Genomic DNA, 26,153 nt, shown 5'->3' on the forward strand with positions numbered 1-26,153 from the left:
AGCCATGTGGAACTGTAAGTCCAATTAAAGTTCTTTCTTTTGTAAATTGCCCAGTCTCTGGTATGTGTTAATCAGCAGTGTGAAAACGAATTAATACATGCCCTGACACCACAACAGACCCAGCTCAAACACTTGCTCCCACACATCCCGCCTCCATAACATTACATGGTGACCCTGCTGACTTTAAGGTGCTCCCCTGCAAGCTAAATCTAAGAGGAACTAAAATATGTTTAGCATAGTTTTAGCTTTCAGGATGTTGCTCTGCATTCTAAAGCTTTAGACATTGTTAAATATTATAACAGGCATCCATTAACTATAATATTGTATTAACAAGAAGACTCCTTACTCTAATCATTCTAGAAAAATAAGAGTTTAATGAGCAAATCAATGATAAGTATTTTGTAGCAGCATGCTTCCTAAATTTCCCTTGGCTCTGTGCACATCTCTCTAGCTCTCCCATCCCCACCACAGTCTAAAGTACTGGACCACCTTTTCCCCAAACATTATGAGAGTCTCCTCCTACCTGCTCTGCCTACAGACACTACGGGGCAACTCTAACCCATTCACTACATCATGTCCAGCTTTATCTTTACAAAGTGCACATCGAATCATGTCACCCCACATGTCACTCCACCTTTCAAAGACTTCCTATTATGTTTGTAAAGATTGAAATACAGAGCCTTCTGGTCTAGTCCTTGCCTCTCTGTTGTGCCTCTCTGCTTTGTCACTATCCTGCCCTTTTGGTGTTCTCAGGATGTATGAGTTTCCTTTTAATACCTTGAATATACATTGAATATACATTGTAATCACCAACTACAGCAAATTTTTTGCACATGAAATGCCCAGTATCTCAAATATTCTTCTTTCTACTCTTACTCCCATCTTTCACCTAGTTAATTCCTATCGATCCTCCTGATTGCAGCTTAGATATCATGTTTTTTTGTAAAATGTTCTCAATGTCACATGGTAATTTTTATAGAGCAATATATTTAATTAACCTGTCTCCCGTACTAGAATATAAATTCCATGAGGCAGAGGGACCACATCATTATTTTTGCTGGAATGACAAATATCAAAAAGAGAAAAAATTAGATAAAATGTAGTTTGCCTCCTTACTGAGTTCATTTTGCATTCACTGAATCATTTCTTTAAGCTGTCTGAATTCTACAGGCTTCTTTTAACAAAGCATATACTTCTAACAACAAAGGCTCTCTTGGAAGGTTCTGAAAATGACTCAACAATAAAAACCATTAAGTACATTTCCATAGTATCCTAAGAAGTTTTGGCACAAGCCTGGGCAGCAAGCAATTGTTGGTAGACTCATGTGCTCTGCATCATTGTCTTTTAATTTAAATTTTCTTTCTGGGAGGTGTTTTAATATAATTAAATGTGTTGAAATCTGTTTGGAATTTATATGATTTAAAATTAGCCTTAAAAGTCAATGATTTATGAAGAACACTGAGTTTATGATGGTTTACAACATTTTTCCCTCCTGACAGGGGACCCATGCTGGGAAAAATAAAACATCCCAATTCTCATTAATGGAAACAGAGCTGAACAGACAACTATAGCCGTTGAAGGTTACTGAAACTGCCAGGAAATTCTAAAAGCAAAACCAAGGTTGGGCTGGCAGATCAATGTGCCTTTTATGTACAATCCTGAAATATAAAACCATGGAATTTCTAATGTTAATGGATGTTTTTGTCAATATTTATTTAGGCACTTTTATGTTGTATATTATAGAAGAGAGTAAATAGAGGAATACTCACTTTTTAGAGCTAGATCCCAATAGAGATGTATTTATATGCTACATACTCATTTTCCAATTTTTGGAGTTGCACTTGAGGCTTATTATTCTATTGACTAAAGATAGCGAGTCTGCATATTTCCTTTGTTATAGGACAATGAACCTGAATAAAATTTGCTGAACTAGTTAATACATATTTATGCCAGAGGCATCTCAGATTGGATTAGGCCATCCTCAAAGCCTCTTTCTCCATCTAGCAATCCATTAATTCACCAATCATTAAGCACCTACCATGTGACAATTATTTTTTGCACTTCACAAGCGAGTGGAAGAGTATGGGAGATATGCAGTAACCAACTCTCCCCTGCAGGTAAGTACAGACTTTCTTAAACACATCTGCAGGGAGTACCCACCTTGGCACCTCATTTGGTGAGTAATACAAATCTGCTTTCCACCCCAGCTCAGATATATTCAGCAATTTCTTCCCCAGACATCTACAACTATAAGACCAATAGCTTCAGTCAAGCCATTTGCACTGCTCTACTCAGAAACATTCCAAGCATTCTAATTTCTTTTGGAGTGTTGCCCTCATAGTGCTTCTGCACATTAAGTCATTTCATCAACAGTACAGGGTATATTCACAAAATCTTAAAGAATGCCATTTAATGATCTAAAAAGACAATTTATATTCACTTAAGCTTAAAAGTTAAATTTATTATAGAGTACACTATGGTATGTACTATGGAATAAGACGTATGACTGCAAGCTCTTTGAAGGAAGCCCAGTATTTTTATGCAAAGCAGATCATTGACAAATGTTTATTGAATTGTTGAACTAACTGTGAAAAGTTCAACATATATCATAAAAAGATAAAAGTTTCTAAACTACAGTATTGGTATTTATTCTGAAATCAAAGGAACCAAAAATCAAGGTGAACTGCTACTGTTCTTACATAGACTCTAAAATTTCTTCTGGCCATCAATGGTAAATCTACAGGGGACAAGGATCTATAAAGAGTACCAACATTCAGCAGGTAACTTGTCTGTGCATCCCTTTAAACTCCCTGTTCAGTTCTCAGCTAGATACTTCCCTTGCTCCATATTCATTCATGAAATAATATGCATTTATGGAGTACCTACTGTCTGCCAGGTACAGTGTTCTAGGTGCTTGGGATATATCACTGATAAAAAGGCAGAACTAACATTCTACCTCATTTATCTATTCAAGACCCTTTTAACAAGTGACCACACTGCACCTGAAACTATATTCAGCACTTGAAATAGTGACACAGAAACTTAACATGGCATCTGCCCAAAAGTGAAGCTGCTTGCTAATATGACAAAATTAGAAAGTAGAGACTATTCATGTACAATTTATCTTACCTTGTAATGAATTGAAGATGGAGAAGAGGTACATGAAGGGGATATTTAAGGGGCCCCAGGCAAAGAATGCAAAACCCCACGTCATGCCCAACAGAAAGGTCAAGCTAACCACACTGCGCAGGTTCCTTAACACTTCTTCTCTCAGGGTCCGATTGCTTCTCTTGCCATTCCTCCCACAGATCTGCACCATTACCACAATGAACATGGCAATGTTCAGAAAAAACATGACTCCAAAATATCCAGCACAGGTCACATAAAATATGACTGGATCCTGAATCCAACAGCTTAAGAAAGAAAAAATGAGAAAGTAAAAAGATGTATTACCATGTCCTGTTTACCTAAGACTTTTCTCAGCTTAGTTTGGGCTACTGCAGATTTTCCTCCCAAATGCCTTTAGAAAGTCACTTTACTTCCTTGGACCTCAGTTTCTTATTCAATCTCTTCATAGGTCTTTTGTTCATTTGTTTTTGGATGGCCATTGTCTTACTATCTAGGTAAGCCAATATTACAAAGAAGACAAGGTGGCTTCCTGAATTCTGAGTTGATATGAAAACACCTTGGTTGACTTGCTCCAAGCCATGTCTAACCTCCTTTTCTCTTGGGTGCCTGTACACTAAGAATGGGAAATTTAAAAACTCATTTTTGGTCTCCTTTGTGTTTAAGGAGTGGCTGTATGACATCATTTTATAAAGTGATATGGAAGTAGAAGTCTGCCAAAGGATTTTTGGGAGAGCTATTACTGGTAGACTCAACTGGCAAGGCCCTTATTCCTTCTTCCTGCTTCAAACGTGCAAGTGAGCTATGGAGCTGCAGCCAGCATCTTCTGTCCAATGACAGAGTGGTCAAGCCACCTGCATAGTTGTTGGCCCTGACATTTTTAGCCACAAAATCAATACCAGTGATTGCCACCACTGTGTTTCTTGTCATGTGCAGAGTAAACTACTCACTTAAGTCACAACTAGTTGTGAGTTTGTTACTGTGGTAAAATAATTACTACTAATATCATTGCTGTAGGTGAGGCAAGACCTTATTATAATTGAGATTAATATACAGATGCTTGTCATGCACAATTACATAGCTTACAATGATTACAAAACATCCCAGTGATATGGAGAAGATACTTGATACTTAGAATATATAGACTGGATAGTAGATGAAAGAAATTTTAAAACTGTACTATATGCAAAGTTGTCAAATAATACAATTTGCAGATGTCCTAGTGCCTAATCAAGTCTATGGAAATTCTTAAGACACTTCGAAAATTGGATAAATGATTTAAAGCAATTATATTCATCTTGAAATTCTAGTAATTCATCTTGAAATTCTAGCACAAATGGTTATTATTCTGGGCCATGTCTTCCACGTTGGAACATAATCTCCACAAAGGCAAAAGCTGTCCTGCACATCTTTGAATTCTAGAAACTAACATGATTCTTGCATACAGTAAATTATCAACAAATGAAATTTCCTAATGGTATAGCAGTTTACTAAATGGTACTTTAAAGTTCTGAATGAGTTGATGAACATACTTCTAAATTCTCTTATTTAGAAATTATTCATTGATTTCTACTTTTAATGTATGTTGTTATAAACGTCCCTGAAACATTACAGATTGTCCCTGGAGCTAATGTTTCTTTTACACATAGAAGTTCTTCTAAAATTCTGGAATTCCTGACCTAACCCCATTATTTTTCCCTAGTTCTTGTGGGGTCTTTCGAGTGTCACTTTACAAATATATGAGAAGGGAAGACTGTGAAGGAATGGGACAGAGATTGGATAAGTGATGTAAGTGGGTTTGTTTGTTTTTAAGATGGAGTCTCACTCTGTCACCCAGGCTGGAGTACATGGCATCATCTCAGTTCACTGCAACTTTTGCCTCCCAGATTCAAATGATTCTCCTGCTTTAGCCTCCCGAGTAGTAGCTGGGATTACAGGTGTGTACCACCATGCCCAGTTAATTTTTGTATTTTTAGTAAAGATGGGATTTTGCCATGTTGTCCAGGCTGGTCTCGAACTTCTGACCTCATGTGATCCACCCAGGTTGGCCTCCTAAAGTGCTGGGATTATAGGGGTGAGCCACTGCGTCCAGCTGTTGTAAATGTTATCCATCCATGAAAGGTCCACAGATACGTGGCACTGTGGGTCCCATTTCAGAAATAGGCTCTTTATTCATTCAGTAATTTTTTCAATCAACATATATTTGAGTACCCATGGTGGATTAATAAAATATGAGAGCAGTAACTGCCCAAACTGAACAATACAAAAACCATAATCTCAATGATCTCACAATCTGAAAAGAACTTTCAAAATTGTTTAGCAACTTGCTGATCTCTCCATTCTCTAAATTTCTACATAACATTCCCATTGGCATTGCATCATTCACTCTCTGTCTGATACTATTATTTAACTCTCTTGAAGATGTGGGTGGGTTTGAGGAGGTGAGAGTGTTATGAAATCTTCTGAAATAGAATGGGTCTTCCGAGGCTCAAAAAACAGTGTCTTAGGTATTTTCTCAATTCTTCCATATGACAGAGTACAATGTTAATGCGAAAAAGTGTCTCAAACATTTCAGGGCATTCAACTGAATTAATCTGTGGTGTAGCAGAGACTTCGGCTGTCATGCGAATAAACATTAACCTTTTAAAATGAAAGCCCTGTTATTGGCATGGAAATTAACTAATGCTAAATTTCAGGAAACAAAGGATATCTACTCATCACAAAAAGTTTTTATTACTTACAATTCATCACCTTTTTCTTTCCCGTAACTTTCTTTTCCATAGACTTCATTTTTGTTTCTGCTTGCCAGAACAATTGACACCACTAAGGCAGGCAAACCTGTTAGAAAAACACCATGACACAAACTCTTTTGAAGCATCTGAAACTGCTTCATAAGACTGCTAATGAAATGTAAAGAAGAGAGGTGAAAAGAAGAGAAATGCAAGCAAGTCAACATTCCATATCCCAGATTCAAACTTCTTAGAAATGGCAACTTGGTTAACAACATAATCCCCTCCTTGGGGTTCAATGTCCAACTCTAACTGGCAACAATCCAAACCTACTCTTAAATGACAGATATTTAAATAAAATTCTGTTTGCTTAGTGGGACTCACTAGAAAACCAGAACCTGATTTGTATCAAATCTAGCACTAGTGAAAGTGGTTTCATTAATTAAGCCTTGTTAGACTGGCAGAGTTTAGGCAGACAAGGTCATTACAGCCTATTCTGCCTCCTTCTATGTAAAGAAAACTCTTTAGAAAAAATGGAGGAAAAGCAAGGGGGTTATAAAGTCTTTGTAGCCTTCTCTCTCCAGAGATTAAGTATTTCCATGTATATTTCAGTGGGGAAATTCTATGGCAGGCATCCCAGGTCTCCAAAGAGTTCGCTTATTGCGTCCTGAGGTGGTTTTGAAGGTCTTGAAAATATCTCTCATTTTTATATTTCCATCTGAAACAGACCTGTGAGAAAGCTCTAAAATGCCTGACTCAATATGAAACCTGCAAAAACAAAGGAGCACAACAGAAGATCTCAGACAGGTTAATTCAACCACCTATGTCTGACTGAGGACTCATGTTATTACAAAAAGTTCAAGGCAATAATCCTGTAAGTATTCTGGTTGCACACGCAAGAATAACATTCTTTCTCTGGTTTCCAAGACATAGGCATGTGTCTGGGGATGAGTGTAACTAGCCGTCTGAGCTGGCCTTTGTATTTTAAAGCATCATGGGAAAGACACCACTGTCTGCCAGCTGCTTCTTCAGACTTGGGTGGGCTGGCTCTGGGCTCAGGAAATAAGTTTGTGGTGACTCAGGAGTGAGGGCTTTTCCTTTACTCGTGTATATAGTGAGTGCTGTTGAAGAGTTTTAAAAAATAAAGTTGTGAAGATGTCCCTTCCTTAGGCTATGTATGGCTAATCCATGGCATTCACAATTTTGAGGTTCCTCTTAATGGTGCTATTTTTTTTAAATAAGAATTTTTCCTATGAGAATCTGGCAATTTTCATGAGGGAAAAACAAAGCCAAAAAAAATTGAAGAGGCTTACCCCAGCCAATGATGCAGAATTTTAGAATGTATCGGTGAATGTAAGTGTTAAATACTTTAACTAGAGCAATGTACATGTGAATTGCTTCTAGCCCCATCCAGGTAAAGGTTGCCAGAAGGAAGAAATGCAACAGGACTGCAACAGCAATGCAAAGTCCATCCACATTGAAGGAGGTGATCCAGCCATCTAGGAGGAAGAGGAGATTCAGGAACAGCAGGGCTGCACTCAGGTTCATCAAGATTTTGGAGGGATAATCCCTTCGCAATTTCCTAAAAAATGAAAAAAGGAATCTATGACAGAACTAATATGTATATCAATCTTTTAAGCACAGACCTGTATAAATTCATATCTTACACAACCCTGCAATAAGATAGGTAGCACCACCTTTCTGATGTGGTTCTGCTAAAAGGAGGGGCTAAGGATATTTATGAGTATTTGGCAAGTTATAAAGACTTTAAAAATATTAATTTACTTCAAAATTATTTCCAATTGTTTATACAATTCCCAGTTGGGTTTCAACAGAATTTTTTTTAATCCAGGAAAAATTCTAGAGTTATAAGAATGACATTTTTATTAAAAAATAATTTCCCTAAATTATTTGAACCTTCTTGATTTCTAATGAGTTAAGGATCTGAAAAAAATTGTTTCAGGACTAATTTTATAAGATTATAAAACAAATGTTTTCATGTTTTACAATACAGAAAGCACCTTATATAATTTTTACTTACTTAAATGTTAATCATTTCTAACAGATTCTAATGCATTTTTTAAACAGAAATACAGTAATTATAAATTAAAATTCTATAGCTGGAAAAATCATGTTGCATAATATATTTTATGAGAAACATGAACATTAGCATTGAACCACCCTACAGTGTATAAATGTTTTTCAAAGCTGAGGCAATTTTCTTATTCACATTTGGAACAGTTAGCAAAGGGTTTGGCAGATTAAAAAAATACTTACTCAAAAGCAACATATGTCAGGAGAGTTGCTGCTGAAAAAATAGCAGATATTCCACACCCAATATAGCTGATGAAAGTGAGGACTTTAGTGTTTCTTGCATCTAACTGTGAGGCACTTCTTGGAAGGTCCTACATAAAACATGGGAAGTAGCTGTAAGAATCTCTCTTCTCATGAGAATGGTTCTGTTTCACCAGAAAGTTCACTGTTAACATTAGAGCAGCTTACTCTCAGTGACTAAAACCAACAGTGTAAATCAATGTTAAAATTTCCACTTATTATATTATTTTCAATCAATAAACAAAAGAAAAAAAAAGAAGCATTACTTCTGTAAGCAGTTACACATTGTTTTTCATCATTACCTTCTTTCCCAAGCTTTTTGCACACCGGTATAATCTGAAGATCAAAACCACCAGCACTGTCAACAGAAACTGGAGAGGAGACGGTTGCCTTGCATAATAAACCATCAGGCCTATTCCTAACAATTGCAGGGCTTGGCGCACCAGTTCAAATGGAGACCCTGGTAGTCTATACGGCCAAACCCTCAAGCCTTTAGGTTCCTTGCCAGGAAGCAAGTAGCTCAGCTAGAGGCTTTGCTGGTGCTATGACTGCCATGCTCCATGGGTAGTGCGGAGGCTCCTAATCCTGGTCATTTCAATGCTTGGTATGTATGAGGTGGGACAGTCTTTATTTTCATAAATGAGATGCCACTAAGAGTTTTGGGGGTCATAGATTTTTTTATTCCTATAGTACTGAAAGGATATAATTTAAATTGTTCGGAGCTGTTGTGGAGTGGAAAGAAGTAAATACTTTCCAGTGTATTCATATAAAGTATTAATTTCAATGCGCTAAGGGAGACTTACAAAGTCTGCACTTGCTAGGAAAATCTTTCTTTTCCTCCTTAAATGGGGGATTGGGATAGGAATAAATCTTGAGGTAAGACCAATCACTCAATCTTGGTTGGAGGAGAAAGGTACCTCCATTATATAGATGTTCAAAAATGGAGTGTTCTTAGAGAAGGGATGTATTGAATATCTAGTGTAAACGTTTACGTTTTAAATTAGGGAGAAAATGCTTATGATTTTTCCTTCTATATGTGAATTGTCTTTAATTTTCATCGAAATGCCAATAAAATCTGCTACTCACACACAGGTGTGTGTGTGTGTGTGTGTGTGTGTGTGTGTGTGTGTGTGTGAGAGAGAGAGAGAGAGAGAGAGAGAAATGTGGGTTAGTCTCAGGTTTCACTGATGCAGTAAAGAACAGGTACAGTATCTCTGCGACATCAAGCAATGCACAAAGTGATGGAATTCAGCAGAAGCAAAGGCTCAGAGTCTGAGGGGGTTTCCCCTATCTTCTTATCCCAGGAATCCCTTAATATACTGGGAGAACACGGGACACCCAAGGTACATGGGATGGGGTTTGAGTCGGTGCCACTTGACTCAGATAGGCTACCTCAACGAATGATTCATTAGCCCAGAGAGATGAGTCATGTTTTTGAGAGATTACCAAGTGATGTGTCACAAATCCTTGAAAAACCTATGACTTGCAAATCACAATTAAATCCAGAATTTCAACTAGAAACTAAATAAGGCTGTTTATTGATACAGATTTATACACAATTTCATGTTGTTTTGTTCTTTTAGAGAATGAAAATATGAAAACTTTTATGATATAGCCAATATGAAAATGTACTAATCTTCATGAAAGCCAGTTTTAGTACAAAGAACTGTAGCAGAAGACATTAAATTATGAAAATATTTGTAGATCAGAAGATATAATTATAGGTATGAGGTGCACTGCTTTAGCATCTCATATGGTGAATTGGTGAATGTGTCATGGGACAATGCAGACTCTGGGAGTATCTTATACAAGTGAATAAAGAGTTTCTAAGTCAAGAAAAACTCTTAACAAAATCTTGCTGGTCTGGAAAAACTGAAAAGATAAGAGAACAACACTAAAAAGGATACATTCTGAAAATATTCTCTACCAACAATTTTTAATATTACAAAAACAGACAAGGCGGAAAATGGAAAGATAGCATGAACGATGCTTATCTTCATATATATACATATACATAAAATTAACCATTCAATCAAATGGCAGCAGAAAAAAAATATGTAATTACAAACTCATAATACAATTTAGACAATATATGAAGGAGCTGGCCATGTGAAGTCATGGGCAGGCAAACTCTGGCTGCATAAAAATCATCTCTGAAGACTAAATTTTGTTACGGTTATCTATTCAATATTAGACTTACAACATGCACACAGTTGAAATATTTAAATGAATTAAGCTAAAGCTTACATAGCTGAATGAGTGATCATGAAAAATAAGTGGTCTTTGAAAGAATGTCTGCTATCACTTTTGCAGAAAAGAGAACACGGAAGGAAATGGAACTTTCTTTTATAATTACTTAAGGAAAACATGCAACAGTTAATTGTTCATTTTCATGTTTTGGCAGCAAAAGCAAAATATTTGTATTTAGATAGTTAAAAAGGTATCTTTTATGATTCATCACTTTTTTTAAATGACTTGTTCTTATTCTACAGAGCATTTATGTACTTGATTGTCAGGAAAATTACAACTAGCAAGGTTGCCATGACAATGGCCATTTACATAGGCTGAGTAGATTCATGAGCCAAATACTACATCCCACAGATCCTCACAGCTTCCTCCCAGTCCCCACAGGAAGAAGGATGCAAGATTTAAAGGCGGGAATAAACAAAACCTGACGTCTGTGATTCTAATTTGAAAAGCTTTGTTGCCTCAGCTCACATTACTCCTATCTCCTATTAAAAAACAAATGTGGTTTGGTCCCTTTATGAAAACCATACAGAAATAAAGGCTATGCTACAACCCAGAGTGTACCTTAGAGCCCAGAAAAGTGTCTGCAAAATCACAAGTACACCGGATAAAAGGTAAAGGTATAAATCTATGGATGAGTTCAAACAAGTCGCTGGATGTATGGTGCATCTTAAAATTTGGTGAGATAAGAAAAATACAATGATGCAATCTAATTTTTGTTTAAAACTGTATGGCAAGCTAGCTAATAAGATAAAACAGGAGCATGGAAGAAGGAAGGAAAGAATGATGTAGAGGACTAAGAATGACAGAAACATCATAACCATCATCTCTCTTGCAGCTCTGAAGTCTCCATTCTAACCCTAGTCACTAGTCTGTCCTAACAAACTGCAGTCTCTATGAGGGAGAACACGTGGTGCAGTACCAGGTACAAAGTAACGTTCAAATACATTGAGTGAGTGATAACATAAGAAAATTTTTTTTTGATCACACTATTCACAATTCCCTTCCATGTTAGTAATACCCAGTATTTTCTTCTTTAACCTTCTCTCCCTCCCCCACTTGTCTCCCTGCCCATCTCCTTGATACTGTTTCTCTCTTAATTAAAAAGTTTCATGGAATTTTCATGTTTCTGAGATTATTTATCATCACTGTTAATGCTACAGGATAAAAAAAGGGAGAAAGTTCTTTTCTCTAATTACTTTCATGTATTTTTAATATGTGATCTTTGCTAATTAGATTCTTTATTAAGAATTAAGATTCATGGTACAGATGAAAACTAATCAGAAAATAATTCCCAAAATACATAATCTAAAAATACATGCAAAAAGGAGTATGACATCCACAGTTATAGCATGTCAAAATGAGCTTAGAAATCCCCCCCTTACCATCAGAACTCCAAAATGTGTGAAGTGGTTACACAGACAGACCGTCTCACTTGCATCTGAATCTCTGTGTGCAACACATCCTGATGTGTTCCATCCTCCAAAACTTTCTGTTGAAGGAATCAACAAACAGTGTGAAAACAACAGGTCAGTGTCTTCTCTATAATGGATGAGACCTTCTATAGAGAAATTTGCCTCAGTCTCTTCTGCCGTATAGAGTTTATCTATAAAACGGATACCATTATGAAAGCTTTCAGTGCTTAGAATAATTTGGATTCCTAGAATCATCAAATGTTAGTTCTGGGTTGGCAGTTAGAGGTGATCTAATCAGTGGGTTCAAACTTGAGAGTTCCACAAATGTTTGATTCAAGTTTAATTTTTAACATATTTTAAAACGAACTTCCATAAAAAGAATACTCCTCTTCGAATACATTACACACTATGAACCAATGATTTTTTTCTGAGGGGTAATCTACATTTTCATGAAGACATAATAACAAAGAAGGTTTGCTTTCTTAGAATGTGTTATTTATGTATACAGCAATCATTACTGGTGGTAACTGACAGTAAATGGCTTGAACCCACCTTATCTTACTTTTATGGTATAAAACGGAATATGAGCAACACATATTGTCAATGTACTGAATCCTTTTATTTAATAAAGATTTTAAGATATAAAGTGATACTTTTAACTATGCAAATGAGTAAAGATCTTCTCAAAATTATGCAACTAAACCCCTCCACCAAAAAACACCTGTAGGACCATCAAAAAAAGTTTTCACCCTTTTCAGGCTGTTTTCATCAGCAAAGCAGCCTGCATTGATATCAGAATGAATCTGGCCACAATAATCCTCACAAGGGGACAAACAGAAGAGCCTTCTTTATTTGTACTTCCTTTCAAAGAGATTTCAACACCTTATGCCTACTGATTGATATATCCCTTAATTTTGTCTTCCTTTCTTGATTGTCAAATCTAATGCTGCAGGCTGTTCATCTCTTTCAAGTAATACATATCCATTATAACCATTTCTATATTTACATTCCTTTAGTCAGGTCAGCTTCTCACCTCCCTCATAACTGGAGTTCTGGAAGCTGGATTTTAAATTGTCTGCCTTACACATATCAAATAATCTCCTCAAATGTGTCTTAGAAGAATGAGATTAAGTGCACGTACACTTTTGTCAAAAGTAGCAATAAAATTGTATGCTGTATTATACAAATAACTGATGTTAAAGAGGCTGTTCAACTGAAAAAATGAAAGAAAACACAGTGAAGTCTGCCTATTTCTTCTTGCAATGACTAAAAAGTTACAGAAATTAGAACTGACTTTCCAAGCTACCTAAACTAACTTTGCAACTCATTTGCCATTTACACTTACATTGTGACTCACTCTGGTTTGGGGTGGAATTAAAGGAAATGGGGGTGTCTAACAATGTTTAAAATTCGGTTGTTATCTATATTAAGACAACTAGTATTTTAAAACTTACTGTTTTTGTTCAGATCCCAGAAGGCACAGATGGGATGATGCACTTCCTATATTAACATAAGAATAAATATGTGAAATTGTGTTTAAAATGCCATGATTTAAATATGGCAAAAAAATAAAAACACAAAGGGTTTCACAAAGAAATAGATTAGTATTAACATGCCAATTCAACCTAAAAACATCAGGCAATTTAGGGGGATCTTCTTCTCTCCCATAGAGAATTCAAGCAAAAATCAACTCTAACCTCATGAGGAATCACACTAACTACTCATTTATCTGTAGGTTACTACAAAGGTCCCATTCATTAAATATATTGATTCTACTCTCATTCTTAGCATTTAGAAAAGCTCTTGACACTGCAATTTAACATCATCTTCAAAATTCTCCTTTATGTCTGGGTATTTACATAAATAAATTGAAAACAAGGACTAGATGAGATACCCGTAGACTCATGCTCACAGTAGCATTATTCACAAGAGCCAAAAAGTAGAAGCAACCCAAGCGTCTATCGATGGAGAAATAGATAAACAAAATCTGGTATATACATACAGTGAAATACTCTTCAGCCTTAAAAAGGAAGTCAATTCTGACAGATGCTACAACATGGATAAACCTTGAAGACACTGTGCCATGAAATAAGCTAGTCACAAAGGACAAACACTATATGTTTCCACTTATATGAGGTATTTAGAGTAGTGAAATTAAGAGACAGAAAGTAGGATGGTGATTGCCACGTGCTATTGAAAGTAGAGAAGAGGGAATGGGTATTTAATGGGAGAAGAGTTTCAGCTGGGGAGATGGATAGTGGTCACGGTTGCATAACAATGTGAACACAATGCTATCGAACTGTACACTTAAAAGTGATTAAGATGATACATTTTATATTATGTATGTTGTACAATTTTTAAAAATCTTCCTTCATGAATGAAGGGGCTGAAACAAAGGACGCCAAAGTGTTGAACACAGAAGTCTAAGATGGTTCGTGACATAGGAGGCTAGATCTCAGGTGACTTGGCTTTCAATCCTCAGCACACTCATTTCCGGCCTGCCTTCCTGCCTATCTAATACATGGCAGAATCATGACGAGGGCCCTTTAGAAAAGTGAGAAAAACCTGTTCTTGGGCCATCTGGGACAATAAAGAACTTCCATCTAATTTTATGAAACAAACAGATGACAAGGGTAATGAAGCCACAAGAAAAGCAACATTTGCAAAGACTAAACAACTGCTAATCTCTCAAAAAATAAGTCCATCCTCCCCTGTTTCTTTCATACACAGAAATACAAAGAAACAACCAATACCTCTACTGGCAGAATTGTGCAACTACATCTGCATCTAATTTATTTGAAGCAATATATGTTGTATCTTAAAAAAAGAAGCCCTTCTCTTCACTTCCCTTCTCTTTCTGATTATTGAGTCCTAGATAAAACGAACTTCTCCAGCTGCTTCAATTTACTGTGACTTTGAAGCACTACCTGACCAGCTATTCTCTCTTTATGGAAAACTGGGTCCTATTCCATAAAAAAGGGTCAGTTACTTTTTAACATGTAGAAAAAAAGTCCCCATTAGTATCTTAAATAGTCCACCTCTGTCCAAATCCTATTGGGAGCATTTTCTTACCTGAGTTCTTGTATGTTTGATTTTTATTTGAACAGGATCCTTCAGATTCTGGATAGTAATGTTTCCAATACTGCACGCCATCACATAACTCACTAAGGTTTTTCTTTGGGGTCCTACATCCTTTTGAAGAAAAAAAAAATCGCGTGTATCAGTCAGAAGTACATACTTTTATTTTAGTTTGGTGCTCCAAAATAAGCAAACTGTCAGCAAGTTTTACACTTAAGATCTTCAGTTCTAGAACATCCTGTTTATCACATCAAGTTGCTGGCTTTCCTGAAGGAGGTTTGCTACTTCCCTTATTATAATAAATACATTGAGGGAACGCCGGGAGCCAATATTGTAAGACTGAGTTCATGAAACTACATTCTTGATTGTGGTGACTGCTGTCAGCCAGTTAACATCTGAAACAATGCAGACTCATAAATAATATAAACTCATAAAACGCTGCGAAACAATTAGATCATTTCCCTACTCCAGAAAATAGATACTGTTTTCTTTCAGAGAAGTATAAAGAAAATATGGTGTGAAAAATAAAAAGCAATACATCTTTCATATCCATGCCAACAGCTTGACATGTTTACTAACTTATATCTAAAAGTAATATACTGGATTCAAGTCCCATTCAGGACATCTACCTTCTTCTCTGATTGTTTCCTTGCCAGCATCTGCGGGTTTCACTAAGGAATAAGGCTGTCAGGAAATCAAATCTGTCCCATAAAATGGTATGGACCAATAAGCATTCTATTCAGCAAGTTCATCTCTATTTTTTTCTTTCCCTTGTATTTCTTGTCAAATCTCCTGAATTTCTCTTTATATCATAGCTTACAAATCAGTTGTTTTGGAATAATCACAGGATAAATTCTAAATAAAATTCAGCATCCAGAATATAGCTTTTTACTAATTTTGTGTGGTGGTCACTATTAAACTCAGCTATTAAATAGTGACACTCAGCCTTTCAGTAAAACACAAAACAACACCATCGTACCTTGCCCTCTATGATAGGGGAGCACCACAGAACCTTTAAAGTTTTTTCATTCTCTAGTAAATTAACTTTAGAAACCGAACATAAGCTTCCTTTTTTTGTTGTTGTTTTCTTAGAGATGGGTCTCACTATGTTGGCTTGATTGGTCTTGAACTCTTGGTCTCAAGCAATCCTCCCTCCTCAGCCTCCCAAAGCGCTAGGATTACAGGCATGAGCCACTGCACCTGGCCAGATACGCTTCCTAATAACAACTTTGGTAGGGAAATATCAAAGGAGAAGGAAACAATGATGTGGTGATGACTCAAAACAATGACAGATCCTTGCAAATCTAAGAGTTGCAAATTTAAGAGTGCAGGGCTAAACCTTACCCCTGCACTGGACCCCCTTTCTGTACCATTCACACTTTGTGACACCTACTGCATTTTTATACTAGTTTTAAGGTAACATTGTCATACACTTTAAATTCCATAATTTTTAAAACTGCAGTTGTATATGTTTATAGCTATTAAATCCTTCAGGATAAATTACACATGTTTTTATATAAAATATATAAATTGCATTCATATAAATCACAAAATTTGTATAGAGCTGGTTCCTAAAACATTTGTTGATAAAATTTTTAAATTTCGGAATTAATTACTGTCAAGGATTCCATGGTATTCTTTTCCTTGACTATATCTCTACTTGGCTGTTCCTCTACATATGATATATAAAGGCAGATCTACTACAAACAATTCTCTGGCCTTGAGACTTGCTATTTTCTTTTATATAAGTCACATTGTTCAATATGCAATGATATCTTGAATTTAATAGATACGTTTTATTTTTTAAAAAGGGTCCAGCAAAACTGCTCTTGATCAGGTTGTACTTGTAAAGGCAAAGAGAGGTCACCAGTGTTTGCTGGCAGTGGGCCTTCTAGAATCTACAAATGATGCCAATAAAAATGATAATATGTGCTTAGCACAATGCCATCCTACTCTGCGGATGTGTAAAGACCAAAGGTCACTTGAAATACTAATGGGAAAACTGATTAAAGCCAAGAATGCTGCTCATTATGTAAACAGTGCTTCCTGTTGAATTAAAGAAAAAAAAACCCTTTCCTTTGGTGTGCAATTTCTTTAACTCTAAAGGCCTAAATGATTGGAAAGCATAAAATATTTAATGAAAGCAATAATTAACAGTCATTTCTTCACTAATTCAATTTCTAATTGTTTAATGCAAGCCTTAGCCTAATACTTGAATTATTTTAAAAACCGAAGTACATACAACTTGTTAATAAGCATATTATCTGAAATAAAATATTTCAACAATTACATTAAAAATTTTCATTTTTGAAAATGCAGTAAATTTTTCTAAACCTTCTGATATATTTCAAAGGAATCTAAACTTTTGTTTTTTTTCCTTTGAGCAAAGACACTTCATTTGCAATTGAAAAATAATAATTTAATGAATGTGCTTACCTGGAAAAGTCCAGTTTTGTTGAAGAAAGTAAACTGTGCTCTTCTGACTAATACAGAATCTTCTTGACTTAAATTCTCAAGTAAGTTTGGAGGCAAAATTACAGACGCCAGTGGATCCACTTGTCCACTCTCAAAATCCATCTGTCACACACATAGAGATATATTGGTCAAGTAATCATAATTAAATGGTAATAACTTTATTCCACATGCATAGTTAGGAGAGTGAACAATTGCAAGTTCAAATTAGCCAGTACCAGGACTTCCCTTTGTATCTACAGTAGTCACTGCAACTCCTGGATAAACCCCTACAGACAGAGCTGTAGATCTCATTTGGGTTTTACATGTGTGTCAAAGGAGAAAATGCACTGATTTTAATTAAGACATAGAAGAAATCTACAAATCAGTCAACACTTTCAAGTATAAGAATTAGATTTACCAGAAGCAGATTTTGAGGTTTTCTCAAAACACGTAGTGAAAGATAATAACTATGGGAGGAAGGGGCGAGGGAGAGAGAAAGAGAAAGAGACTGAAGTTAACTTGTTTATTTCAGACTGCATTAAAATTTTATGAACACTCTCAGATAGCATTCTTCCTGAAACCATAGCACAAGGCCAAAGAAAGCTTTCTTGCAAATTGTCTTGGAATAAGACTGAAGTTGACTGAGTTTTACTCTTAAAATGTGAAAGAGAATTACCCAAAAGAGCCTGTAGTCTAATGGAGAAAAAACGTCTTGCCTGTATCCTGATTTCAGGCTTTTTATATTTTCAGTTTGTTCTATCTCCACAGTTAAAAGATAGATTGCGCTTCACATACTATACTCTCCCAGGTCAAGGACAATGCTTCATTAATTTTGTTTGCTCTGGTGGCTAACAGTGTCTGGCATGTAGTAGGAACTTGAAAATTCTTTGCTTATGCATTGCTTGAACATGTTGAAAAGGTTCTCCATTAATCTAGCCCCAGCGTATGTGTCCAGCCATACTGTCATCTGCTATCTCAGACTTCTACATCACATGTTCTCAGAGTGTGATACTTAGACCAGCAATGTCTAAGGACTTTGTTAAAAGTGCAAATTTGGTGGGCCTAACCAGAACCTACTAAATCAGAAACTCCTGGAGTAGGTCCCAGAAATCTGTTTTAACAAGTCCTCCAGAAGATTCTTTTTTTTTTTTCTATTGAGACAGAGTCCTGCTCTGTCGCCCAGGCTGGCGGGAAGTGGCATGATTCCGACTCACTGCAACCTCCATCTCCCAGGTTCAAGTGATTCTCGTGCCTCAGTCTCCCAAATAGCTGGGATTACAGGCATGCACCACCATGCCTGGCTAACTTTTTTTTTTGGTATTTTTAGTAGAAACCGGGTTTATCATGTTGGCCAGGCTGGTCTCGAACCCCTGGCCTCAAGTGATCCACCCACCTAGGCCTCCCAAAGTGCTGGGATTACAGGCATAAGAGACCACACCCAGCATTCTCCAGAAGATTCTAATGTTCAGTTTCAGAACCACTGGCAAAGAGAATGTACCATGCTTCTTTTCACCTTGGGGCCCTTAAAGCTCTTTCCTCTAACTGAACTGATGCTCACCCCAAGTATGGTGGCCCCTACTCATGCTTAGCTCCAGTAACCCCTCTTGTAGAAGGTAAGCTGACCTCCCCTGTCACCCAGATTATGAAAGTATACTCACTCTGAGCTCCCACAATACCTTATGGCTACTGCTCTAGTTAAACTTAGCCAACATTCAGACCTGCTTGCCACTTCATGGACCAAGACCGCTTGGAAGCAGCAACTGCTAAGTGATCAGCAAGTTTTTATATGTCTAAGTAATTAATTAAAATGAAAGAAACCACTGGCTCATTACCTGGAAATACGATTCATTATTGCTTGGAAGACCAATGCTAAAATTTGAAATTGCATTTGTCCCTGGTAACAGGGATGACACGCCAAGAGCCAAGTTCCGAGTTGTAATATTCACATGTGATGTGCTATTTAGGTCTATCTTGAAGGCCAATTCATCAATTGTTTTTAAAGCTCTAAAGAAATGACAAAAATACCACTATTAAGTAATACGATATTTTAGATTCTTAAACAAACATGTTTTGCTGCATGGCAAAATACAAACAAAATAAAGTTGTGTTCAGATTTTCTGATCTTAACATGAACACCCATAAAATTACCCCAATCCATAGTGATATCTGTTAAAACATGGAATCACAGGGATGGATAAATCCTCAAGAGAAATATCTGCTTTAAAGAAAATCAACAGTTAAATCATCCTGAACAAATACTGTTTTTCATTTGTTTTGGCCTCTCTTTTCTCACATAAAAAAGCATTCTCCCTACCTTAACAGCTTATCAACAATCAAAGGAAATAATGCGATAAAAGTGTTTTGTGAACTGCAAGACACTAGAAAAATGTTTATATTGTTATTTAGATTGTTAGAAAATACATTTTTAACAAATATAAAATTTTCTTCAGAGAAATGTAGAAGGGAAGAAAGAGAAAAACATTAAATATTTTAATATTATATATTAAGTGAAGCAATTAAATACAAATTGAATCATATAAATACAGGTACATTTTCATCTGCCCCAGCGTGTTCATTTCAGAAGTCCAACAATCATGTGGCTGTGGCTGTCAGTGACACAGTTCACAGTATAGTGGACTTACAATGACCAGTTATGCATAACTCTACTGGTCAACTAAATTTAGAATTTTAGAATTTTTAAACTAAATTTAGAATTTTCAAGTAAAAAATGAAAGACTGCTTGTGCTTTCTAGGGCTATGTATATTGTAAATTGTATTTCTCAAAAAAAGACCATACAGAACTTTTAAGTTCACATTGCGAATGACCTTGCTTCACTATGAATGACTATCAATACATCTTGCAGAGATTTGAATTCTAAAATCTGGGCACAAAGTATTCAGATAGGTGAGAAATCATGTAACATCATTATCCAATAAAATTTACTCTCCAAAAAAAAAAAAATACTTACTCAGAAGAAGACTCAAGCAAGTCACTGTCTGAACTGCTTAAGATATTAGAAAATATATTCATTAGAGTTGAGCCAAGTGTTATATCAATGTTTTCTTCTTTATTCACAATTCTTTTGACCTGTTCCACAATGTTGGTAATATTGGCTGAGGTTAAGTTCTGCCCATCAGCAGTTAAATTTAAAATCTGGTTAGCAACTTCATTTGCTTCTAAAACAAAGGCAGAAGAAAACAACACTAAGTTTTACCTGCATATTTTGAGCATTTCCAGGAATCCAAAGTAGAGTGTAACATTTTACTTTACAGTTGAAGCAAGGAAGTGAGATTTTCCTGTGTATACCTCATCCTCATATTCACAAGGCAATAATATTTCTTTCTATGCAGAGGCTAACTTCTCTCTTTAGTAAGATACAAATAACTTGGAGGGATGAACACACAAAGTTCTAAGAGAAACATCCCCAGAATCACTGAATAAGGGTAATTTGCTCTTTAAAATTAATGCAAACTACAAAACATTGATACAAATATCAATTTATATATTCGTTTTGTCTTCTCTAGATTTTCCTATTTTTAATCCCCTACAGAACAGAAAGTTAAAATGAGAGCAAAAAGTATTTTCTGTCTTAAGTGAAATAATCATTTGCCTTTTAATATGAAAACAGTATCACATAGCACAAGAATATTCCTGAAGACAATGAAAACCATGAAGCCTGAAGTCATGTCATTTTATCCTTGAGAAATAAAGGAAAATTGCTCACTTACTTGAACAGTTGGAGATATCAGGAGGTCCCCAGTAGGTTACCGATGGGTTGGTAGCATTGTAATAACTATGAAACAAAATAGGTATTTTAAATATTTGATATAACTGATATTATTTTGTACTGTTTAAAGGGATTTTTACATGATGTATACATTTATTACAATATGATCAATGGCTAAGCTTCCCTTTAAGACACTGAGCTTCTCACTCTGTTTTCATTTTAATTCTCTGTTTATCTCTGGACCTGTTTACATGTCTACGTTCTATCTCTCTAGCCTATTTCTGTTTACCACCCTATCTATACAATGTTCTCAAATTCTTTCCATTTCTCCACCTCATTCTTCTCACCCTTCCTTATTCTCTCCTCTCTTACCCTTCCTTATTCTCTCCTCTCTCACCCCAGTTTGTTTCTCCATTTGTACTATTTCCTTCTACAAGTTTTCTTTTCCTGTTTTCCTATAAATGATATTAGAACTGAAAAAATTAGTTAATAACTTTTGGGATTTGCCTTGATTTCTAGGTAAGTTTCCTTTGAAAATAAAACTATAATGCATTGAAATAAATTTCATGCTAAAAATTCTTACGGGGAAAAAATCAGTAGCATGCAACATAGAAACAATATACCAGCAATATCCTAACCTAGGATACACTGGTCAAGTACTGCTTTAAGAACCTTACAGGTAAAATCTGATTTTGAGTTCACATAACTCTGCAAAGCAGATTATAATCCACATCTTACAGAAGATTAAATGGAATTTGATAAATCAATGAATTTTCCAAGTTCTCACAGCCAGGAAGAGATGGAGCCACATTTCACCCAAGTCCATACATCTCTAAAGTCCCCTTCTTTCCTCCCTACAAAGTGTCAAACCCAGCAGTATTTACAGTATGCAAAGTATGTATGCTTAGGCAGTTTCCATTCCTGAATTTCCCCCGGAAAACTCTAATTGGGAATGAGGTGGGTGGAGAAATGGATTTAACTTGCTATTCCATGAATCCCTGCAATTATCTTGTCTCTGAGGTTTCTGTTAAACACTTAGAGAAAATCTATACCCTGACAGTTTCCATCAGTAGACTATCCCAATCTGGATCTTGTCTTCATTTCCTCTTTGCCTCCTCTCCCCATTCCAACAATAATCAGTCCAAATAGCTAAAAAGTTTCAGATTTCCAGATGCATATTCCAAGGCTAGGCTAGGTTCATCCACAAACAAGGTACTTTGCTCTGGTGCTACCCGCTGGCTTCTAAATTCTTCAGTTTTTCTGTGAGACGGCTTGATTAGCATGTGGCTGGGAGGAAAACACTGCCTTTCTGAGTCATCCACTTATGTTATCTTTATTCCCCAGGAGTGAATGATATAGGCATACACAGAGATTCCTGCCCTTCTTTGCAATCAATATAATGCCTGAGAACTACCGTGCTGCACGTATAACCCTGGGAAGGCTGATAACGTGGAGCTTTGCTGCAAGAGTCAGTGAAAATATTACCATATCCGCGAAGCAGAAAAGTCAGGCTTGTCTGGACAAGGAAGAACGTATTCAGAAGGTTGGATAGATGGCCAGTAGTAGCCTTTGGGTTCCTCCACAGCAAGACAGTGACCTATATGAACATAAGAACCAGCATGAGAAATATTCACCTATTTTTTAAAGTTAGAGGTTAGAGATGCAAGATGAAAGCAAAATGACAATGCTGTTAATTAGGTATTTCTTTAATGTAATACCAAAATATTACCGTTTATGTTCAGAATTTGAAAAAAAAAAGTTAGAAAAAGTATTAACATTTAATACACTTCAAATACAAAAACCATTACATCAGACAAAACCATTAGTAAAAATCACATTTATTTAAGTATATACATGAAACATACATTATCATTCTAATCATTTGCAGATACTAGTTTTATTCAAAGAAATAAACCCTATAGAGAAGGAAAACAATCTTGAAAAATTCAAAATGTAATTTGATTTTTTTCAAAGGGTAAAGCCTATAAATGATGACTCGATAATGTCACCTTTGAGTTGTGTGGCTATTTTATAGAAAATGTTCCAGCTGCTCTGATAGCGTCTCCTGCCTGGAAGCTAAGGGGGCCACAGGAAGTCACCTGCAAACCAACAAACCCTCGGATTTCTGTAACCTCAAATCATCTGACTTTTGGTTTGACAACTCTCTAAGTAAGCCTCATGACATCAATGATTCAGATTTTATATTTTAAAGAATATCAAAGTAACAGCAATACATCAACAGCAACAATAAACTCTTGTATTTCAGGAGTGAACATTAGCAAGTTATATCAGTTTTCTGGGAACAAGTACTGTCATCACCAACTGAAAATTCAAATAACTTTCCCATGTATACTGTAAGCTTTAAAACTGTTAGGATTTAGCTTTTTATTTTTCCATTGGTAGAAGCACTTATCCACAGACTCACTTGCAGAAAAACAATAAAATGGATAATTTAAATTAAATGGTATAAATTAAATGTTTAGGTATATATATGGAGAAAGTGGTGCTGGGCTTTCCCAGCCTATGAGGATACAGATGGTGCTGGTCCTCCTAGTGTTCCCCAGTCATAGATAAACTACCATTTGTCAGGTTGCTTCTTTGTGAAGACTCCTATACGTGAAAGGATAGCAGGTTCCATTCTCCCTCCCTCCAAAAAGCCCCATTTGTTAAGAAGTAAGTATTTTCCCAAAGAGACTCAGAAATGGTTTACTGTCATGATTAGTATTATTAGTATTATTTGCATTCATCCATCTCTATGAGTTCTTTGTAACTGTGTACATCCACCCAATAGAGATGGGTAGCTCCTCACAGAAGTGGAGATGCCTGCCTCTTTACTACACTGTGATTCTGGCCTTGGTCGCAATCGCCCTCTTCAAGGCTGAGGAACACGCCTCCCTCAATTCAACCTCCTCAGTGTAGAGAAGGCAAAGGGTCAAAGTTTTCTTTTCTTTTGATCTCTACTAATGTACCTAATCACAGTACAATTGTAATCATAGAATAACATTAAAACAACTGCTTTTTGTTATCCATATTTGTGAACATTTGATTTCCTAAAATATTCTCATGCAGACTCATTCATTCATTTATTCAATAAGTGTTCAAGTTCCAGGGGATGTGCTGGGTTCTGGGAATATGTGGAAAGTAAGAGTTAAAGAAAAAAGAAAACGTGTTCTTAAGTAAGCGATTATTGTCTACAATATATATATATATATATACACACACACACAATACATATATATGAACTATATATATGAACATTATATATGAAATATACATATATGAACATAAATATATCTAGTCTGTATGATGCTCTAGGCACCTGGACAGCATGAAGTAGAGGCTCAAAGGCAGTGATGTCTATACTTGATTTCAGAAAAGTTTCTATAGAAGAGGTGACTTAGGAGCTATCTTTAAAAATACATAGGTGATAATGAGGTTGACGGTGGGAGTGGAGAACGGTGTGCAAAGATAGAAAAAGGGCATACAAAGGAGCACAGCCTCTTTGTGGAAGTACAAGCCATGTCATGTGTGGTTAGAGCTTAGGATGTGAACGATTTCTAGGAGAGACTTGATTCTAGGTCCAACAGAACCCCCAGATTCCTGACCTAGTCCTGTGAAGACAGTGGTATTACTAATAGAGACAGGGAACATGAGAGAAGGAGATATTTTCTGTTTGGTTTTTTTTTTGAGATAAAGTCTTATTCTGTTGCCCAGGCTGGAGTGTAGTGGCATGAACATGGCTCACTGCAGCCTTGACCTCCCAAGCTCAAGTAGTCCTCCTGTCTCAGGCCTGCCTAGTAGCAGAGATTACAAGTGCACAGCACGACACCCAATTAATTTTTTAATCTTTCATAGAGACAGTCTCCCTATGTAGCCCAGGCTAGTCTCGAATTCGTGGGCTCAAGTGATTCTCCCACCTTGGCCTCCCAAAGTGCTGGGATTATAGGCATGAGCCACCATGCCCAGCAGGAGATGTTTTATAACAGGAAATCTCCTTCCATAAGATGTATCTCATTAGAGTTCCCACATCCACATTTACACACTCTTTTTATTCCTAAAGTTGACAACAATGATGATCAAGATCATTCTGGCATTTTGTTCATATTGTTAGTATTTTCAAAATATGTTCCTAAAGTAAAATATGAACTTTCATCTACCTCCTTCATTCCCTTGGATTCACAGATACTGAGCTGAATTTTTTTTTCTGCTATGTCACTCATTTGTGATGAACTTCATCATCAGAAAAAAATGTACATAAATAAATAGCATGTAAAGAAAATTTCTGTTGTTTCAAGTAAACCTGAATATATAGTTGTATAAAATGTATATTATAAAAAATTAGTCACTTACCCAGTTGTCTCACATTCACTGTATGTAGCCTCAAGCCTTCATCCAAGGACTCATTATTTTTTAGGAGCTTCTGCTGAATGATTTTTCCTTCTAAATTAGTATTATTGGTAGCATTGTAAACTAGAAGGGCCCAAAGCACCAACCTAGGGAAACATTTCAGATAGAACTGTTGTTGTTGTTGTTGATTGGTTGGTTGTCATTTGGTAGTAGAAACAGAATATTTGGATATAGAGGGATGACCATCACCTGTTGAGACTGAAGAGATTAGCCAAGGTGCTCACAGACTTTCTCTGCTGCTGTGTAAATTATAATGTTAAAAATATTCCAATATTAATAGATTCCATAGGCTACTGCATGTATAATTCTATCATATAACTCCATTTCTTTTCAGAAATATTTTAATATTTAATATTTATAGTAATATATTAGTCACTAGTTAAAGCATAAACACAAGAAAACAGCATTCCTGTGGTTAATTCTATATTTTTTTCTTTGTGGCCCCAAATTAACTTTTTTTTAAAAAAACTATGATTTCAACTGACCATTTGTCTTTTGAAATTACTATTTCTAACTATTAGAAATTAACTATTTCGGCCTGGTGTGGTGGCTCATGCCTGTAATCCCAGCACTTTGGGAGGCCGAGGTGGGCGAATCACGAGGTCAGGAGATCGAGACCATCCTAGCTAACATGG

At 36.1% G+C, this 26,153-nt stretch overlaps 1 protein-coding gene across 1 annotated transcript in view; it reads right to left on the minus strand.

Annotated features, from left to right (window-relative positions):
• The window catches only part of ADGRG6 (adhesion G protein-coupled receptor G6), a 135,594-nt gene that overhangs the window by 20,497 nt on the left and 88,944 nt on the right, over nucleotides 1-26,153 (minus strand). Inside the window, exons 10-22 of the mRNA XM_011962046.1 lie at nucleotides 25,462-25,604; nucleotides 22,597-22,708; nucleotides 21,113-21,177; nucleotides 20,353-20,560; nucleotides 19,216-19,387; nucleotides 17,366-17,506; nucleotides 14,924-15,043; nucleotides 13,306-13,351; nucleotides 11,822-11,928; nucleotides 8,133-8,260; nucleotides 7,169-7,437; nucleotides 5,868-5,964; nucleotides 3,130-3,413 (exon numbers count right to left, since the gene is read on the minus strand). Coding sequence (XP_011817436.1) covers nucleotides 3,130-3,413; nucleotides 5,868-5,964; nucleotides 7,169-7,437; nucleotides 8,133-8,260; nucleotides 11,822-11,928; nucleotides 13,306-13,351; nucleotides 14,924-15,043; nucleotides 17,366-17,506; nucleotides 19,216-19,387; nucleotides 20,353-20,560; nucleotides 21,113-21,177; nucleotides 22,597-22,708; nucleotides 25,462-25,604 — 1,892 coding nt within the window. The remainder of the gene's footprint in view (nucleotides 1-3,129; nucleotides 3,414-5,867; nucleotides 5,965-7,168; nucleotides 7,438-8,132; nucleotides 8,261-11,821; nucleotides 11,929-13,305; nucleotides 13,352-14,923; nucleotides 15,044-17,365; nucleotides 17,507-19,215; nucleotides 19,388-20,352; nucleotides 20,561-21,112; nucleotides 21,178-22,596; nucleotides 22,709-25,461; nucleotides 25,605-26,153) is intronic.

Source organism: Colobus angolensis, unplaced genomic scaffold, assembly GCF_000951035.1.
Source record: "Colobus angolensis palliatus isolate OR3802 unplaced genomic scaffold, Cang.pa_1.0 Scaffold58, whole genome shotgun sequence".
NCBI classification, from domain to species: Eukaryota; Metazoa; Chordata; class Mammalia; order Primates; family Cercopithecidae; genus Colobus; species Colobus angolensis.